At 48.8% G+C, this 21,007-nt stretch overlaps 1 protein-coding gene across 7 annotated transcripts in view; it reads left to right on the top strand.

Annotated features, from left to right (window-relative positions):
- The first annotated feature begins 237 nt into the window (after window positions 1-237).
- PAX2 (paired box 2) overlaps window positions 238-21,007 on the top strand; it is an 86,642-nt gene continuing 65,872 nt past the window's right edge. For 2 of the 7 annotated variants that reach the window (XM_075154520.1, XM_075154519.1), the window contains exons 1-3: window positions 238-899; window positions 4,644-4,809; window positions 6,110-6,307. In XM_075154520.1, coding sequence (XP_075010621.1) covers window positions 857-899; window positions 4,644-4,809; window positions 6,110-6,307 — 407 coding nt within the window. In that variant the 5' untranslated portion in view covers window positions 238-856. Of the gene's footprint in view, window positions 900-3,431; window positions 4,810-6,109; window positions 6,308-21,007 lie in introns of those variants that run through there. The other 5 variants (XM_075154517.1, XM_075154518.1, XM_075154515.1 and 2 more) reach the window with 3 other exon arrangements.

Here is a 21,007-nt window from a genome sequence, read left to right as displayed (position 1 = left end):
CCGGGTCCCGAAGGCGGCGGCCCCCCCGCGCCGAGCGCCGCCGGCCCGGCCCTCCTCTCTCCGCTCCCCTCTCCTCTCCTCTCCCCTCCTGGCCGCGCTCGGCTCGGCGCGCTGGCGAATCAGAGAGTGTCGGAATCTATTGCCTTTGTCTGACAAGTCATCCATCTCCGGGGAGGCGGGCGGGGGGCTGAGGGCGCTGCGGCTTTTAGAGAGACACACACCGGGAGCGGAGGCTCCAGTCTCCGGCCCCGGCTCCTCGCAAGCACTTCCCACCTCGGGCGAAAGTCCGCCGGGCGCCGGATCCTCCGCCCGGCCGAGAGGAGGGGGCGCGCCCGCCCGCCCGCCCGCCGCTCGCAGCTTTCCCGGGGATTGCTACTCCGCTTTGAACTTAAATGAACTAGCCCCGGACCGCGGGAGGAGGAGGAGGAGGAGGAGGAGGAGGGAGAGCCGCGTCCTCCTGCGCCTTCTGCCGCCCGGTCGCCGGCCGCACCTTGCTCCGGCACCCCCTCCCCGCCGCCGGGGATGCTCTGAGCCCTCCCAGCCATGACACCCACCTGCCCCCCGGCGCCGCTAGCCCCTCACTCCCACGGACTCTGCTGACTCCGCCGGCCTCGCCGCCCGGGCCCCCCAGAGCCGGCGCAGCCCTCCCGCCCCCCGGAAAGTACTTCGCTCCCCGCTCCGCCGGGCAGGGGGGCCAGCGCATCCCGCCGCTCCCCTCCTCTCCTCCCCTTGTGTGTTTTTTTGTTTTGGTTTGGTTTGTTTTTTTGTTATTTTTTTTCTCCCCTAAGTCTTGAAGTTGAGTTTTAGAGGCGACACGGCGGCTTCAGCCGATTTCTTCCCCTTCCTTTGCCTCCCCATGGATATGCACTGCAAGGCAGACCCCTTCTCAGCAATGCACCGTGAGTACTGGAGCCCGGCTCCTTCCGCTGCTCTCCCTCTTTCTCATCCCTCCATTCCTCCTTCCCCAACCATTCTTCCTCACCTGATCCTCCTCCGGGTCCATCCGTTCACCGCCAGCCTCTCCTCCCCTGGCCGAACCCAGGCTTAGAGAGCCGTTCAGAAGGCAGGACGGGCACCGCCGGCCCCGGCGGCAGAACGGGGGTCCCGGGCAGCCCTGGGCCCGGGAGGAGCAGGGCTCCGTGCCGGCGGCGGGGCGGGGGCCAGGACCCCCAGCCCAGGGGGGCAGGGGGCTGTGTGCGGCTGTGCCTGTGCTGCGTGCCGTGTGTGTGCGAAAGAAAACAACCCCCGAACCAGACCTTTCCTCCGCAAAGGCACTTTCCCCATCGCCCCGCAGACAGCACGAGTTTATTCCGACTCATGTCAGCCCCCGGGCTGGACCCTGTCCCTGCCCCGCCGGGCCAGGGCTCCCCGCAACCCTGCGTGGCTCTAAACCCCCAGTTTCCCCCGCGATCTGTTGCTGTTTGCTTTGATTTCGGATTTCAGTGGCAGAGAGGGGAGACGCCAGTTTCAAATTAATGGCGGGTTGGTCGCTGGCTGTTCCGTGCTTCGGTTTGGTGAAGGGTTGGACTGCGGGAAAAATAGGACAATTGTATGGCTGGGAGATCTGGCGGCTTCGGAGGTTCCCAAGAAGTCACGATCCCTCCTGGTTTATTTACCAGATCCCCGGTGTGCATTTTGAATGCATTCCTGGCACAGAGAAAAGTGCATTCGTGATATATTTTCACTTTAAAGAACCTTTCTATAAGAGGGGGACGAAGGAAAGCGAAAAGACCCCTTTGCCAGGGACTGTAACACGGAATTTTCAGGGATTTTAATTTCACCGCACGGACACAAAATAATTCCGAGATCTAAATTAAAGAAAGAAAGACAAATAGGAAGCCGAGATTGAGAGCATCTTGAGTCAGGAAATGAATAATTAAGAACAATTTGTAACTTTTGACACCGAAACTTTTGAGGACACGCCCTGCCCGCTGCATAAAAACAAACCGAAAAGATATAAAATGGAAATGCTTGAAGTTTAAAAAATCCCAATTTTTCCGTGAGAAGGAAGGCGCAGAAATACAAACCCATGATCAGATCCCCAAATGTGGATGTAGGTAACTGTCTTCCTGTTTCTGAATTAATGATTTCCAGGATACATTGCTTAAAATGTGGGTTTTAATTTTCGAAGACCTTTAACAGAAAATAGTCCGTGCATTAGACATTATTTTTAGTTTTCAGCCGTGCGACCTGCTTTCAGACGCGATTGCAGTAATTCTGCCTCCGGTACATGTAGGCAGCCGAAAGAGGCATTTTACCATCTCTGATTTTTAAAGAACTCCAATAAGATTCGTGAACAATTTTGGCTTCCGATTAAAAAAATAAATAAATAAAATCAACACTTGATTTGTTCCCTAAAATGTATTTCCAGATCTGCAGACCTAGATATTAGTAACCAATTAAAACACATACGGGCGCGGGCTTCTGACACACAGACAGAGACAGCAAAACACGATACGCACGAAAGCGGTACCGCTGGCTGGGTGTATGTATATACAGACGCCGGCACTTACAGGCAGATAAATACATGTAAATACCTTACTGCTCTGATAGAAATAACCTTAGAAAAGCACGGGCAGAGCAAAACAAACTCGTGTGAAAAATATCCGGGCTGCAATAATTTGAATTATTAATTTTTAATCTTTTTTGCATCTGTTGCCTTTTAATACTTTGTAATGCGAGTTATAAAAGGTGCTGTGAATTATTTATCATGGAGTTGCCGAGGAAATTGCTGTCTTGTAACTTTAGAGGCAACATGTGCAGAAGGGCTTCTGCACAAATGAAGAAAACACACAGCAACATATACCCGCGGGTTTTAGTGGGAAAAGATAAATATCCCCCCTCCCCTCTGAAAGCCTAAATATGTTTTAAGAAAGACTAACAAAAGAATGCAACAAATAACCCCGGCTCATCGGGGAAGGGACGGGGAAGCCAGCCGGCGCCCTGGCCGAGGCGGCTGGGAGGGGATATGTGGAGGTGTTACTGAAAGGGTGGGGGAGATGGAAAAAACTCTATTTGTGCGAAAGGACTTGGATCGATCGCAGGGCAATGAGAGTTTCCACTAAGTTCAGAGCCAATAAGTCAGTGTCAGAAGCAGGGGAGAAAAAAACCTCAGCGAAAATACAAACAGATCATTTTTCAGCAAACTGCAAAACGAACTAAGATCTCTTGGCGAGGAAGATACAGAAGGTTAGGGTTGTGTGAAAGGAAAGCTTTAATACAGTGTGCACTCCACAGCTATATCAGCTGGGTATTCCGGAGATAGAGACACCCAGGTAGCAGCGCCCGCGAAGCTGCACCGCCTGCGAGCCTGCATCTCCCCAGACGCCCGGGCAAAGGCGAACTGCTCCCGTCGCTAATGCAGACCACCCCAGGTGCAAGCGGCTCACAACCGCCTGTCTTGCCGAGTCCCAAAAGGAGATATTTCGCTTTATTCCCGTCACTCCGTTCCTCCTGCCCATGCTTAGCAGGTGCATACTTATTTTTTCCCCAAGTTATTTCTGGAAATGGAGAAAGATCGGGTAAAAAAGCGATCCTAGCAGTCCTATCTGAGAGAGAGCGGTGTTTTGCCTGCAAAGGGGGGAACAGAGGAAATCGGAGCATTTTAAATTCTCCCTGAATTAGATTGGGGGGGGGGGGGGGGAAGACGAAACCGTGCGAGTCTCTTCGATTTTTTTTTTTTACTGGACGATTTTTCCTTTAAAGATCGAAAGCTGAGGAGAGAGAGGGTCTGTCTGTAAACGAACACCGGCCGCGGGACACAAAATATTTTCTTTCTCTTTCCTTCCCTCTCCCTACATTTCTTTCCCTTTCTCTTTTTCTCTCTGAACCCCTTCAACTCGCATCCGAAAATAACGGGAGAGGACGCGTTGCATGGGGGACATGCCGCGGGGTGAGGAGGGCGGGGTTCGCGAGTAACTGTAATCGACAGTGTGATAGAAAATCGTGTACAGAAAATGAAAGGAGAGAGGAAAAGCCCGAGAGTAGAGAGAAGGGGGACTGCGGCAGGGTCCGCCCGGAGTCGCGAAGCAGCTGAGCTCCGGAGTTTGGGAGCGCATCTCTCCCCAACTCTTGGGAGAGGAGCCGAAGCAGACACTGCCTCCATCCTCGCCCCGCCACAATGACCCTGAGGAGCCGCCGCTCCGGCGTCCCGGGCGGGGACCGCGGGAGGGAGAGGTGCTCCCCGGCCCAGGGAGGGGAGACGGCGAATGGGGGGGACAGTCCTCGGCTAGCCTCCGGCTCGGGAAAATTCACTCTGCCTTCTCTTTCCTTCACATCTTCTCTCCTCTCTCTTTCTTTCTTCCTTTCTCTTTTCTTTCTTTCTCTTTCTTTCTCTCTTGCTCTTTCCCCCCTTCCTTCCTTTTTCTTTTCTTTATCTTTCCTTCTCTTTTTATCTTTCTTTCTCTCATTCTTTTTCTCTCATTCTCCCTGTTTTTTCCTCTTACTTTTTCTCTTTCTCCCTTTTTCTCTTCTTCTCTCTCTCCCCCACGTGTTGTTCCCCCCTCTCGACCCCCCGCCATCACCTCCATCCATCTGTAGTGATTGGAGATTTTGCAGTACGAGTGGCGAAGAATCCACGACTAACGGTGTATTTCTGGTGTGCGTGGGTTGTTGTGTTTTTTTTATTTCTCTTTCCCCAGCAGGGCACGGGGGTGTGAACCAGCTCGGGGGGGTGTTTGTGAACGGCAGGCCCCTACCTGACGTGGTGAGACAAAGGATAGTGGAGCTGGCTCACCAGGGTGTGCGACCCTGTGACATTTCCAGGCAGCTGCGGGTCAGCCACGGTTGTGTCAGCAAGATCCTGGGCAGGTAAGGAAAGAGGCAGCTCCTTCCCCTCCCCTGGGACGGCGCCGGTGCATCCCTTCCCCGCTCCGGTGTGACCTCGCGCCCTTCCCGCGGCTCCGGGCTCTCTCCGCCACCTCCCCGCGCGGCCCCGGCACCTCCGCGCCGTGGGAGCCCGAGGCTGAGCAGGGCCCCCTCCTCCAGCCGGGAAGGGCGTGCTCCCCGCCCCTCCGGCGGTGTTTGGAAACTCCTGGGAAGACAAACAATTTGCGAGGGGTGGGCGGGAGGGCGGGAAAGAGAAGGGACGGGGGGAGAAAAAACGAAGGAACGACAAAAAAACCCCAAAACAACAACAAAAATCCCCCAACTCACAACAATCCGTGAGCGGTCTTCGGACATACACGGATAAATAAATAAACAACGGGGCAAATAAATAAATACCCGCCGCCAAATGTGGTGTGAAATATCGCCAGAGGCAAGCCGGGGGGCCCGGCACCCCCGGACCCGGCCGCTCGGGTGCGGAGCGGTGTCAGCGGGCGGCAGAGCCCCGCACGCCGGTGCGGGTGGTGCGTGTGCGCTGCCGTGCCTTCTGCAAGGGACGGGTCAGAGCCGCTGCCGCCCGCAGAGCTAACCGCCAGCGGGGAGACGGGCTGGAGCTGCCCCGTACGAGCACCCGCTTCCGAGGGACCCGGGGGCGGGGGGAAGAATAAACCGCGTTCCCGCACCCACAGCCCTGCCAGCACTCCGAGCGCGGCGAGCCGAGCGCGCTGGCGGGGAGAAGCCGGCCGGGAGAGCCGGGGGCGGGGGTGTGAGCCCGGCACTGCCCGCTCCCCGCGCCCCCTCCCCGGCCGCCCGGCCCGGCCCTGCGGTCGGCGGGCTTCGCCTCCGGCCGGCCGCATCAGGGCGAGGGTTTCTGTTTTGTTTCCCGATCCCCGGGCCTGAAACGAGTGTGTGCGTGCAAGGTGGGGGAAGGGGGAGGCAGCGAGCAGCGCCCCTCGCTTCTCACACACAAAAAAAAAGGGAAAAAAAAAAGGCAAAAAAAAAAAAAAACAACCCGAGAGCGGGAGCGAGCCCTGGAGAGGAGAAGGGACTCCCCCAGCCCCAGCCCCAGCCCCAGGCGGCCCGGCGCCCCACGGAGGCCCGCCATGCGGCACCCGGGCCGCCGCGGCCCGACGCCGCGCACCGGCGGGCCGAAGCCGAGGTGGGGCGCGGGGCCGGGAGCGGGGCCGGGGGCTGCGGGGCGACCCGACTGGCAGCCGGGCACCGGGTGCTCGGGGACGGCGGGGCTGTGCCGGGCACGGCCCGTCACTGACCGTCCTCTGTGCAGGTATTACGAGACGGGGAGCATCAAGCCCGGCGTGATCGGCGGCTCCAAACCCAAAGTGGCAACCCCCAAAGTAGTGGATAAAATCGCCGAGTACAAGAGACAAAACCCGACAATGTTCGCCTGGGAGATCCGGGACAGGCTACTGGCCGAGGGCATCTGCGACAACGACACGGTCCCCAGCGTCTCCTCCATAAACAGGTAAGAGCAACCCTGCAGCCCTGCCCGCGGCCCAGTCGCCTCTTTACGGCCCGCTAAAACCCCTCTCAGCAGCGCGGACGGCCAAATCCTTCCTCGGTCAGGTTAGATCCAGCCTGCTCCAGCCCCCCGCCCGCAGCGGGACCCCTGGGCATGGCCCGCCAGTCGCCGGCCCCGCGGACGCCCCCCGGCCCCACCGTGACCCCCGAGCCCAGTCCTGGGCAGCGGGGCCGGAGCCGGCTGCCCCCCCCAGGGCCGGGCAGCGGGGGAGCGGGTCTGCCCCGGGGCTCGCTGCTGCACGCCGCAGGGCTGCAGCTTGCGCCTGCCGCCTGGCCCGGGGCGGGCAGCGCTGCTGCGAGAGGAGATGCGCTCCCCGCCGAGCAGCCCGGCGGTGCTGTTCGGGCTGGCGGGGCGACGGGCGGCCGAACCGGGTTCTCCCCTGTCCCTCCAGCACCCCTCGCGGGGTGTAAATGACCGCCAGCCTTGCCAGGGTATTAGGGCTCTGAGCCGAAAAGCTGCCGTTACCCGCTGCCAAGCCGGGCTCACAGCCCCGAGCCACCGAGCGCTGGAGGAAGGCTTCCCTTGCACCCACTGCCCCCGGTTCGCTCCCCATCGCTAGCCCGAGGGAACGGCTAAACTTGCAAGGCGGTCCCTTCCCCCGGCTGGGGAGCGCTGCGCCCTGCGGCGCCCGGCTGGGGCTGATCCCTGCCCTGGCAGGAGGCTGGAAAGCAGCAGGATCGGTTCAGCACTAGCGAACGATTTCCCTCATCTCCTTCCCCAGCTGTTAGGGTGCGACTTCTGTTGGTGGAGGGACTCGGATTTGGTCTCAGGTTTGAGGTGACAAAAATAACCATATGACAAGCAAAAAAAAGAATCGATGCAGGAGAGAAAGGCCAGTGATAGATGTAATCAAGTACTAACACACTGCAGAGCGCTCAGGCTGTTCACATGCCTGCACATTGAAACGCAACATACATCAGGTCTTCACACTTTGGCAACACACAACACGCTTACACACACAGTAAAAGTAATTACGCTGTTTTACTGTAATGTATGTACAGACACCTTGACTATGCCCACAGAAATACAACCTCTAGAAACAGAGTAACACAGGGATATTTGCAAAGGGTACATACATAGGCACAAAATACCTCACTGAGAGTAAGAATACATGAAATTTTGCACGCAATCCCAAATATACGGCACTTCCCACTCAAATAAATGTATATAGGGTATATGTAAATATGCATGCAGGCTTTTGTAGTGTCCGCATAGATAAAAACACACAAGTCAGTGAATTGGCCCTTTTGATATATAACAAGTTTAGCCAGATCTTTTTTTTTTTAAAACCTGGTGTATTTATAGCAAGGGAAGCAAAAAATAAATAGCAGGGAAAATGCAGTGCTATTTTTTGTCTTGCGCTTTTCATGGCAGATTTATCAAAATATGTCTAATAACTCAGACCGTGTATTTCTAAATCTGGCATCCTATATAAATGGGTTTTAATATTTTGCAAATGATATGGAATTATCCCAAATCATCTTGAAAACAGCAGGTAGAATTAGCTAGTGGAATGTACCTTGGCTAAGAAAGATTCCCTCAGACACACTGTCTCTGTAATATACTGCTAGGCTACCCTAGGAAATTATCCCTGTGTGTGCCATCTGTATTAAAATGGTTATTAAGTTATGAACAGGGTAACATAATACTGATCGGCTAATTATACACCCTCCTAAAAAACCTCCAGGTCTCTGTTACTCTCTCAGTCAGGTATTGAAATAATAACAGTTTGACATTCAGACACCTTACAAAGGCAGCTGCGGAAGGACAGCCAGCTATCCCTGGGAGGAATTAAGCTGGTGGTACAGAAGTCCAGAGGAACGGCTGTGGGCTTTTTGGAGGAACAGCACATACAGACCCAACACACATGTATACTTCGGCTAGCTCAAGGGATGTTAGCATCCAAATGTCACTGAAGTCTCAGCCTTATGCCTGCTGGACCTGACGCCTCGTGTCTGGGTTGCGATGTCCCGGGCAGAAGGCCGAGCGCCAGGTTTTGCTCCCACCTTTGCTACCAGTTTGCAGCAGGGCTTTGGGGGTTTTGTACCTCAGTTTCCCCACCCTGGAAATGAAAACTGATCCTTCTCAGAAGGAGGTGGGAACAGATGTCAGTCAGATTGCGCTTACAAAATGCTTTGAGAAGGACAAGTGCTTTGTAGCTGCTAAGTATTATATTAAAGAGGCTCAGCTGGGACCCACCATGTTTGATTCACACTGTGATGGCATTTGAGTGTGTAGTCACCAAGGCACAAGAGCATTTTGGCTTCATGTGATTAAGTCTTTCCCCATTCCTTTTAAAAATTCAGGCCCGACTTCCCACTGTTCACCTTTGTATGAGGCTCCCCAAAACGCACATCTGTGAGGAAGTGAGCCCTTCATATCACAGGTCATAAAATTTGCAAGTCTGTGCTAGGCAAGAACAGGACAGCGAACCGGGAAAAAATTGCAGCGGAGTAGGAAATAGCGAGTATATTAGGGCCCGATCCTGGTGCCGTGGAGAGTAGCGTGAGCTTCATCACTCCAGTGACTTTTGTGACTCCAGCTCACAAAACTCACAAAACGCAAAGAGGGGACTAAGTTCACAATTTAAATATATATTTTTCTCCCTCCCATTGTCAAAATACACATATAGAATCGGGTCAATCCTTTGTAACAGCACATCCCTTACCCGCGGTATGATCACAAATTGAAGTTAATGTAACACTCCGACTCTCTGAGCAGCTTCAGATAGATGACAATTTTAAAAACCAACCGTCTAGAAATATCTGTCTTCTTATTTTCACAAAATGTGGAGTTTCCAAAGCAAAATCTGCATTGGCCCAGTGTCGAGAACTGTTAGACCTACATCCATGAGCAGTTTAACATCTTGAGACTATAAGCAAGGCATTTACAGAAATAGAAGTTACCTATGTCCCTAGATAGACTGTGAATACTTCATTTCAAAATGGAGATCTCCTTGTACATGGAAAAAATTACTTTTGGTTATTAAAAGATTTTCTGAAAATGTATTAATTACATTTTATTTTCTTTCTTTCTGGGGATTAGTCTAACATTAATAAAGGCTTTCAGGTGAGAGACTCCAAAACAACGCAGTTTCAATTCCATTTCTAAAGTCTCCCTAAAACATTTTAAAAATCTATTTTCCATTAATTATTTTTTGTGGTAAATGAAATCTATGTGCCTACATTGCACTGATCTGTCAGTATTGTACTGAGAATATCAGGACGCGTTTGGGATGACATGTAATTCAGTATTGAGATTTATCAGAAACTTGTTCATACCAAACTCATGCAGATAAAGGCTAGATACAAACTCTGGTGAAAAACATGACTTAATGTCATGACTTTTCCTGTCAAGATTCAGGAAAAAAATTAGTGTCTTCTGCTATGCAGTAGTTTTCCTTTAATTATGGCAAAAAAGTCTAGAGAGTATACTAGTTGATAAGCAAAGTGCACCAGAACTGACAGGATCAAGACAGAGCAGTTATCTCTGCACTGTTCCCACTTCATACATTAGGTACTATACAGTATAAACCTATTGTGTATGTGTAGGTATACACGCACATATATACATATGTATATATATACATGCATATATGTAAACACACACATATACGCAGTGCATGTAATTGAGAAGCAGGCAAGTGACAGAAGCTCTTAATTCTTTGGTAAGCCATTAATGCTTACTTTAAATCACTTGAGCACCTTGCTTCTTGAGCGCCCTGCCAGCCCAAACTTTTCCGTCTATCATATGACTATAAACGACTGATCTTTGATCACTTCAGGTTAGAATATTTCAACTGGATTTAGGCACTGCTGTAAGCCTTGCAGCGATCTCCTAAGTATGAACTTAGAGGCAGATGTTAATGAGAATTTTACCTTTGTTTTGTGGCATGTACAGTCAGCCTAAGAACACAGGTTTCATGAGATAATAATCACCCCAGAAAAATCTTTTGAATTAGACAGCGTACTTCAGTAGGAACAGGACAGAACACATCACGGACACACGTTCACGGTTATGCAGCAAGTGACGCAATGGACACTGTAGTTCAAGCATTATTTCCTGCTTCTCTTAAATTAATAAATTCCTTACAGGTCCAGAAAGGCAAAGCAAAACACCCCTCCCCCCCAATTTGTTCCTCTATCCCAGCTCTCCCGTGGCTTGGGACTCCTAGTTTAGTCCTTATCCAAGGAATGCCGAAGCCAAAGCATTACAGAGTTCAGTCAGCCTTCTGGATACACTTTGGACCCTGAGTTCCTGAGAGTAGACGGAACTAATACCCCATGGCAGAGAACAGAGTTTAGTGGATATATTATCTCAGTCAAGCCATCAGATGTTTTTTCAATCTTCTCTTACGTATTGGGTATACATTAATTTCTACTGTGAAGCGCTTGGTTTGGGGAGATGTTGCCTGTTTCATTATATAATGATTGGCTAATGATTCCTAGTTAAAGTCTCCAATAATTATGTGCTTTTTAAAAATACATATGGAAAGACACACACATTAATTCAGGTTATAATGACCAGTGAAATATACTTGTACATTGAAATATTGTTGAGCATGTGGCCAATTTTAGTGGCCGTGGGCAGGCCTGTAGTTTAAAGCAAAGAATGGCATATTAGAAGATCAGATTTCTCTTACCAGTTCTGCCATTAACTTTCTGGTTGATCTTGGGCAGGTCACACGGACTCCTTATGAGGCTGCTTTGCCATCTGTAACGTGAAAATAACAGTATTCAGCTACCTTTGTAAAACTTTCACTAAAAATGCCCATGGAGTCCAACATGTAATGAGAAAAGGTTCAAAACTGGAGCTAGGTTGTTTTACATCAGCTGAAGCTTTAGCCCACGCAAGGGAGATAGAATTGAACAGAATCTCGATTGAGGTAAACGTAACGTCTCAAGACAAACAATCGAGTCTGGCAAAAGGCAGGCGTATTAGGGCAGGGGCTGTGTCATATGCGGAAGAAATCAGTGGTATGCAAACAGAGCTTTCTGAGTCACTCTCGCTAGCCTCGCTTGAGAATTTCCCCAAAGGACACCCTGGCCAAAGTCACTGCCGAATCTCTCCCTGTCTTTCCCACCGAACAAATCTGGAATTCTTGGAGGACAGGTAATGAGTCTAGGGAGAAGCTGGAAGAGTACAGAGTATCTCTAATGGCAGCTTGTTCAGAGCGACCAAAAGTAGTGACAACTGCATGTCTGCAGTGGACTCGGGGTGAATTGCACAGTTCTAACTGGCAAGCATGTGCGTCACAAACCTACCACCAGCATCAGTATTTAGTAGCCACATGTGAGTTTTCTCAACAGAGAGGCCAAGGATTAGACTGGCCACATAGACTGGATTAGCCTCTGACTGACAACGGGTTGGTGCAAAGCAGAGGTGAAGAAAACTTGTCTGACAGTACCCAACAGAGTTTACCAGGTCTCATAATCTGGCACTTCTAGCGCACACAGATCCTAGCAGGGATCCTCTCACTTAGCTGATGCTGAGTCTGAGGTTCCCATGCAATGTCTTGCATCAGGGGATGCTCTCAAGGTAGAAGACTTCTACAGCCAGTTGCTTTCAGCTGAGCAAAGAATGCAGTCAGGTCACACAGGGCTTCATTACAAGGAATATACTCCTTTAAATTCAGATTCTTTTCCATCAGACACGAACCTGGTATTATCTTCTTTTTATCATTGCAAATAAAGGACAGTCTCATAAAGCAGAGGTTACAGACAATGTTACTGCAGCTGAAAGAGTAAATGAATGCTCACAGCATTTCTCTTTGTCTTATTCGTCGTATCTGGCCACTGGAAGGTTGTATGGTGGGAACTACAATAAGCTTGCTGTATTTTTCCTAATTTTCATATTGCAGAGATACTAGCCCAAGAGAAGCAGTTAGCAAGTAAAATTGGTTGTGCCTAGGAAGTTTTGAGCTCCCTGTTCTGTGAACCTCGAAGTTCAGAACCACATCGGTCTCTCTATCATCCCAAAATCCCAACCCTTCCTTTTTGTATACATGTACAGAAAGCTTGATTTTTGTTGGAAGTTAAACATTTTCAAGCTTTTGCATCTAGTGAATAATTGCTGCATTCTGCCATAGAGGTAGCTGCATTTTGGCGCTGGGTGAATGAGTCTTATGGAGCTAAACCTCATTTACCAGAATCACTATTATGTGAAAAACTCATTTGACTTTGGGAGAAAAGAGGAGAAAGTATAAGTGGCTTGGCCAAGCAATGACGAAGTGGTGAGAACAATATAGTGATCTGAAGGGCACAATCCATCCAACAGGAAAGGAATTATTCACGTTTAAACAAAGCAGCATAGCCAGGAATGAAGGGAGGGAAATAAGAAAGGAAACATTTAAATGGTAGCAGAAAGAATCTCCTGATAGGGAGTTCCATTAAGTTGTGGAATTGCATCCCACAGGAATTCCCAATTTCTTGGAATATATATAATATATATAATATATATATTCTTGGAATATAATATAGATGGTATTCATAACAAGCAAACATACAATAAGAAATAATCTTGGCGTTGGCTAAAGAGAGAGATAATGCTGTAGCAGGCCAGCTGGACCCTTTATGATATGATGACATGATGCATACAAAACAAAGTCGTGTTTTCAGCGGTGTATCAAATATCCCAAAAAACCCATCTCTTGATTCTAAAACCCATTCAAATAAAAGATTTCCGTATTACTTGAATAAAAAGATATGACTTCAAAACAGTTGAACAAGGCTGAGCTTCACTTAGATTAACTTGCCATGGTCTTTAATTAAGGCATGTTGAAATTCAAATGGAATTTAGGCTCACTACTTACAATCAGCAAAATATTTAGGGATCCCACTTTTGGGGAAGGTCTCTATGAATGGAAAGGTAGAGGCTTTCAAAAGCATTTGTCATTGGCCTGACATCCGTGCAGCTAACTAGGGCTGTAGGAAATCCCATCTGTGTGTAGATGGCTCTGATGATGATTACTACTCCTGAAAGCATCAGAAAGGTTTGAGTTTTTCTCCCAAACAGTCATTTGTTAAACTGAGAGCTAACAGGAATGAGGATTTTTCCACTGTAATCCCAATTAATCTACTGACGCCTATATACGCACGGCCATATTTACCAGTCCCAATTGTTTAAAAATGCCAAGGCAGAGCCTAAATCATGCAACTGGCATAAAAATCATGAATAATTGTAATTCAATGCAGGTTTGTTTTTACTTGTTTTCTCTTTTCTACCCTAAATTTTTAAAGGGATTTGGATATCTGACTCCCATTAAATGACTTTAAAAACACCTTAACAATGCAGTCCTTTGAGACTTCAGAGAGTCGACAGGCCCTTTTCAAGCCCACCACAAACACTGGAAACATACTTTATTAAATGAGAACTGAAATTCTCATGCTATCACTTGACTAGAAGAGCTGGAAAACCCACAGCAAACACCGTTAGGCTTGTGATGAAATACTAGACAGTATGATATTCAGCACTAGCCTCAATTTTCTCTAGTGCCAGTAACTGAGAGCTGATTTTGTAGCACTTACATGGCTATCTACCCAGCTGAAAATCACAAATCTAATCACTTGGTTTCCAAACTCCTCAGAGTGCACTTACAAATATTCATTTCCAATCAATTTGCACCTGCTAATATTTCTCAACGCTCACATGTGATGACAGAGTCAGAAGCAATGCCGGTGCTTACTATTTCTACTGCAATAGCATAAAGAGGCTCTGTGCATAGATCACAGCCCATTGTCCAAAACAGGCACAGCGTAAATAGGAATTTCTTTCGAGAGGTTCTTTTAGAAAATCAGTACATACATGCATCTTTCTTTACGCCATCCTCTTAGTTTCTACTAGGTTTATAATTCAAGACAGTCGTCAAGGTTTCAGGGATCCTGAAACAAACATCTTTGTCTGTTATAGGAAATGAGGTATCTGGCCAGGGCTCACCCGCCAAGCCCAAGTCTAGGTAAAAGGCAGAGCAAAACCGGAGAGCCCACTTCTTTGGGCTTATAACAGACAAGACGGAGGCTGAACACTAGCTAGTCTGCGATAGCCTCCCCCCTCTTCCCCGATAAGTAGGCATATAAATAAATAAATAAACGGCATCCTAACTGCACTGAGAACTCAATAAAACAATCACATCAAATATGAGGAGGTATAAATCTCATGTCTGCACAGGTAACCCACTCAATTGCTTTTATTATGGCTCAGCCTGACTCCATTTATTACCATCCGTGGCCTGGGTGAAGGATGTTTGCATGGAGGGTGGTCTCCTGGTGAAATCCTATCCCTGGAGCAGTGACAATCAGCCCATACAGAGGTGGATTTTGGTGGGGAGACCAAAGGCAGATCCATCTGTCTGCATGAAAACCAATCAATAACCCTGTAACTAGACCCCTTGTCGCTGGGAAATGGACAACGCAATAGTTCAATCCTGGAGCCATAGGAGAGGAATAGATGTGGTTGGGGTGTGAAGAATGACAGGATGTATGCATGAAGTGGTTGAGACATATGGACAGAATATGTCTGTCCATGTAGATATTGAGGAGCAGTGATGGGATAGGAGAAGCGTAGAGGGTACATTTATATATATAGTAGGCAAATTTGAAAGGTTGATGTGTGTTCAGAGGTGGCTATGGGGAAGGAAAAAGCAGAATTATACCGCGTTTTTTTATAGGACATTTATATGGGGACTGTGAGTGCAATGCAGATAGGTCCCTTTGGGGAAATGTGCCTGCTGGTTGGATGCTACATATGAGTATAACGGTGTATGGCAGGGAACATGTATCTCCAGGCAGGCACATAGACGGTGACACAAAATGCTGGTAGGCAAAAGGAAGCCTATGTGGGAGTTCGATGTGGTCGGGGAAGGATATTCCTTTGTCCTCTGTCTGGCTTGGGATTTATGTGTGTACCAGTTTTGACAGAGAGGAGAAAGAGTGATGTGCCAAAAGCCTGAGCTAACAGACTGTGAGTTCACAGATATGCTTCCCAGAAAATGCTATGTATGAAACATTTACCCAAACCTCACTGTTAAGTCAGGAAGGGAGATTCTGGTGGCTTGTCTCTGCCTGTATGAAAAATAGAAGTAGGACATTTCTTGCTGCTGTCATCCCTTAGCTCTGCAGTTCCTGTAGTGTTTCTAAAATCTGCACAGCATATTGTTCCCCTGGCTTCTAGCAACTCCCCCCATACATGCGCACATGCATACACACACAGATATGCTGGAGTTTGCCTCTATTAATTGTTCTCTCCTGGGGGCCAATTTAGTTTTTATTCCTTTGGCTCCATTTTGAACAGTTCCTCTTCCTTCCAAGGTAAGCATCCTCCCCTCTTTGCAGCATCCAAGGCACAGGGTTAAACTTCCATCTCTGATTGGGAGGCAAATTGCATCAAGAATAGCTATCAGCTCTGCTCAAAATGCCCATCACTGTATTTCAGTTGAGAGGGGTGGTATCCATGTTTTGCAAGGCAGATTGATGTCTGTTCGTTAATTTATAAAAGGAAAAACAGAGACTGCGACCAGACGACAAAGTCACAAAAGAAACCCTCACGTATCTGTCAGACAGGGTGCCCTGCATCACCTCTAGTTTCAGCGTAGTTTGGATGGTTCTGGCAAAAATAACAGTACCCATTTCTTTGGCCAGGGAGTGTTAATATCCCAACCCTTTGATTCCTGGAACTAGTCCTCATTTTCTTCAAGCTGGGCTGAAATACGAGGGCAACCTCATTACCCCACTGCCCATTTTCAAGCTCTCACTTTAAAATTGTGATAGAGTCTTTGGGCACTAACATTTGGGCACTTCTTAAAGGGCCTATTGCCTTTCAACATACTCATGTTTCTTTAAAAACTCTTTTAAGAACAATTTTTGGTCATCTGTCTTTAGAAAGTAAGACCACAGCACAATGTAGCTATGTAACAGTGCCTGCTGTTAGTATTTGCCTAAATTTAGGCGCTTTCTCAGTTGTTTAAATTTAGACTTTTGAGCTTGAAAAATTATACATTTATACATAAATCATACATACACAAAAAATATATACACATTTATTTATAAAATCCATAGGGAAGGGAGGAGACGTAGAAGAGAAGAGGAAAGGAAGGAATAATATTTCTGAAGAAAAGGAGATCATGTCTGCATACTGAGTGCATAGGGGAAGTGTATTTCTGGGACGTGCTATGTACAAATGGGCCAAGGCTGCGCAAGCAGAGGCAGAGTGGAAAATGAATAATGTCACAAATTCCCTCTCCCTACAGAACAAACAGCAAATTTAGAGTTTTAAAGAGAGAATGTTTGTGGTGCTGTCTCTGGCAGACAAGACAGCCACAACACAAAGCTTCCAGAGCGGGTGGAGAGCACAGCTGGGTGGCGTTGGGGGAGGAAAGGGCAAGAGATAAGGATGGAGTGAAAGGCTAAGGCAGATTTGACTGGGATAGTGTCAAAACCAGACCTGCTGTGGTTTTGCAGAAGGCAGTCTTGGCCACTGTGCCAAACAAGATGCAGAGAGTCATCCAGTATTGACATCCAACTCCCTTACATGGCTTTAACAATTTCAGGCTACGTGTGTGCATATGGAGGCAGCAAGGACGGGGACAGAGGCAGTGTATCTGACCGCGTGTGGATTCTTGTGCGGTGCACAAGCTGGAGAGCAGGGAGGAACTGCATGGGTGCGTTTGTGTGCTTGCACATGAGAGAGCATGTGTAAATTTGTAAAAAGATGACTGCCATGATTCTAACCCCCTTTTGTGGATTACACGAATTTTTGTGACCTGCAAATACTTAAAGAAAAATACATGCCCATGGGTGACCCCTCTATGGGTCTTGGTGCCCGGCAGGCAAAACTGGCAGAGCTGGTGGCACAGGGAGACATGAAATGGAAGGGAGTGTGGCCCATTTCAGGTGGATGTATATACGAGGAAATGCCCCTGGCACAGTGAAAGGCAGGGGATAAAGTGATCCTGGGGAATACAGTTTTTAGAAGAGTGCAAGAGGAGGGTGCTAGCCCTGTAAATGAAGCCTTTGTACTGCTTAGAGCACCACCTTTCCAAAATGAAAGCACCTTCTGCACCATTTGAATGTGCTCCTGGATCATTCTGTGCACAGGGAAGTAATTTAAGCATGGAAACCCGGGTGCATTTGTGCAGATAGGCCACTGAGTCTCTATTGTTCCACCAGACAATCTTCTCTGTAACAGATATTTGGGTGAGACATGCCCTATACCCCATGACATGTGTATGAGGAGGAGCGTGGGCATATCACTAGGGCAACATGTCCAGCTGGGAGTATAGACTTATAGCAAGTAGGTATTACTGGTCTGTGTGAGAACTAAGAATAGTCTTATCCGTGGAAATAACATCATTAACTCCGCAGTTACATGCACAGAGTCATAGGGGCGAGCAAAGACACGGCAATACACGTCTTGGGAAGCCTGTCTAGTTTTGTGGGGCTCTGCACAGGATTCTGCGTGACTGCTTCCCAATGGCAAGGCAGCGGTGTGAATGCACTGATGAACTGTGGCTGTGAACAGATGCATGGGGGGGGCCTAGCAGTGCTCATATCGTTGTCAGCAGTTCTTTTGGGTAGACCTGGGGATAAGGTGCTATGGCAGCCATACCACCAATGCGCTGAGGAGAATGCAGCTGGTGAGATGGGCAGCGTCAGTAACACAAACAAGTGTACGAGCACGTGTACGACAGAGTGCATCTGCTGAGATGTGTGAACACAGAAGGTGTACGGCAGGGCGGGTACACATATGCATGGAGATGCCACGTACAAATGTGGGGACATGTGCCTGTTGGGGGTCCTAGTGCATCTGAGGGAATGAGGGGTGTATATGGCATGGTATATTTGTCAAGGATGTGCGCTAGTTCATCTGACACATGATGCAAGAAGGGGATACCTGGGGATAGCGGGGGCAGAGGGGGTTACGCTAACGGAGTGATTTCTAATGATAGCCATAGTTTAATGCAGTGGACTCTGCCCTCCGCTCCTCTCCCCTCCCCTCCCGGCACACTCTTCTCCTCATTACCCAGGTTATCTTGTTTGGGTTAAGAGGCCAATTTCAACAGACTATAATTGAAGAGTGAAGAGAATCTGATAAGATAAGGAAGGGACATCATTCCTCAAGGGATCAATAGAGGTTTCATGTTCCTCCTTCCCCTGCTGTGTCCCTAACACGCTAACACTCTGTGTCCATGGGCCTGGTTTATTTGCTCTGCTTGTCTGCAAGCCGGGAAAGGAAGCGTGGGAGTAGGAGGGGGCTGTAGCCCCCGTCTGTCACACAGCCAGAGCAGGGGAGGGGGCACAAGGAAGGGACAATGGGGACACCAGCAGCGATACGGTCCCCTCTGGGAGCCAGGAGGAGGCAGGGAGGTGACAAGCCTGATGCCCCCCTGGCTCTGGCAGGGACACAGGCTCACAGGGGAGGTGTTCACCTTTGGCCTTTTATCTCAGCATTGTGCTTTGCCAGGGAAGGATATTGATAATTTGTCTAGATTTAGACTTCCTTTTCCTAGTGTCCCAATGCAGACAAGCTTAAAGCTTTTTATAAGCACTCACGGGGCGACCTCTCAGGGCCCCTCAGGGTGAGAGAGGTATAATTACCCCTACCACAAGGAGGGCTGGTAGCTGTTCCTGATTAGGTTTATGTTACGATCTGAGGTTCAGACTTGATGGCCTCAGTATCTCACAAACCATTCTTAGCAGTTTTTTGGACCAAACCAGCATGAGGGGATCCCCTTAAGAAACATGGAGCTGCCTCAGCAGTGAATACAGGTCCCTTCACAGCAGGGCTGCCAGGGTTCCCATGCTGCTCAGGCAAGGTTTGTTCCACTGCTGCCTCATGCCCCTTGGCAAGAAGATGCGTATCTCACGCAAGCAATGTGAGATCCACACAAATCCATGCGGCAGGGATCAGCGCTGCCTGGCGTGCGCAGGCAGCCGGGGCAGCGCGGCGAAGTCCCTCCGAGAGGCCCAGCCTCTCGCATCAGGCGAGCGCTGCAGGCGCTTCCCTGTCCCCGCAGCCGGCATAGGGATGCTCGGGCATGGGGAGATGAGCTGAGAGGTCAGCACAGGGCAGGATCCAATCCAGATCCCATACAACAGGGCTGGGCAAGTTTCTGGAGAGCTTGACAAAGAGGGGTCTGGGGCTGAGATATCTTCTTCCAGCTGATTTCTCTTTTATTTTTAACACCCAGAGAAACAGACGCTGAGAGCAAGTCAGTCATGCAGTGAGCATGTGGCAGAGTTGGGAATACAACCCAGATCCCCTGACTCCCAACCTCAGGCTTTAACCACTAGACCATGCTTCCCTCTAAGCCACCTTGAACTTTCCTCAGTGAGGATGGGGGCTACTAAGCCTCTGTGGGCTGCAGTTTACCAAGCTGTCAGGAGTGTGCTCACTGGACCGCCTCACCAGAGACAGCCTTCCTCACGCATGCTAAAAAAGTTGAAAAGAAATTCATTTCATGGCCGGTGGTTGCTTAAAAAAGGCGATTCCAGCATATGTATGTGATAAATGTTAACTGTGCATTAATCGCATTAAAGAGGACCCTATAAACTTTTCATTTCTAATTAAATTCTGGCCGGTGATTCTGGCGAAGCCAGCACACTCCGGGCCTTTGTTTATGTGGAAAATTAAAATGCAAATACAATGGAATTTATTTCCATTACTAGAGTGATATGCTGGGCTCCTCTGTTTAACAGCCTCCAATTATTTTCAAACAGGTCTCTCTCTCTCTCTCCCTCTCTCTTCCTTCCTCACTCCCTCATTTTTTCCCTCCCCCTATTACCCTGATGCTGCTACCCCAGTGTGAGGGGTGGGAGCTGGTAAAGGAGTCGGTGGGCTGAGGATGGTGTCATCTGTTCAAGGTCAAATGCAGACAGGAATACAGAGGAGGAAGGGGGAAAAAGTGAGAGAGCACAAACACGGAGGCAGGGGAAGTAACAAGGTTTGAGCTAATGCAAGGAGGAGTAAGGAGTTACCTGTTAGCAACCTCACTGAAAAATACAAGCTAAACCCACTGGCATGCTAAATCCCAGCCATATAGATGACCTGACTGACAGAGGTCACAGGTCTTTCCCTGTTGGGATATTTTGGCGAGAGGGTACAGTTGAGAGCTTTTTTCTGGAAGTTTTCTGGATCTTTCACAGCCTTTTTCACAGACTTTGTCTGGATGTGACTGCTGCTGGGCCAAATCCTGATGGCTGAGGAAGCACAGAACAGGCCCAATGCCAGACACATTGCCTGCACAGAGCAAATAAATCCACAAGGCAATGACACATAATCATCAGCTGAAAAATAACTGAACTCTCTTGTTCATTTCCAAGGGACCAAATGTAGCTACACTGTCTTAGGGCATTAGCGCACAATATCCACACAAGTCAGAAGCCATTGCACAAACCCGGAGATTCATTGTACGTTTAAAATGTCTTAGCACGTATATTTACTGCTAAATGCTGCTGATGCAGAATCCCATTCTTTCTTACATATATAAGAGATCCAGGTCAGTTCAGACACGGGAACATCGTCAGGCAGTCACACACAGATTAGAGGCACCTGCTAACTGACACGGGTGCCCTTCTATGCGTTAATATAGAAAGTCACACAAGAAGACCCTTGCAAAGGCAAATGTGCACTTTACTGAGAAGTATGTAG

This window comes from Calonectris borealis, chromosome 7 (genome assembly GCF_964195595.1).
Source record: "Calonectris borealis chromosome 7, bCalBor7.hap1.2, whole genome shotgun sequence".
Taxonomy (NCBI): domain Eukaryota; kingdom Metazoa; phylum Chordata; class Aves; order Procellariiformes; family Procellariidae; genus Calonectris; species Calonectris borealis.
The sequence above is the reverse complement of the archived record's forward strand: the minus strand, read 5'-3'. Positions and strand labels throughout refer to the sequence as shown.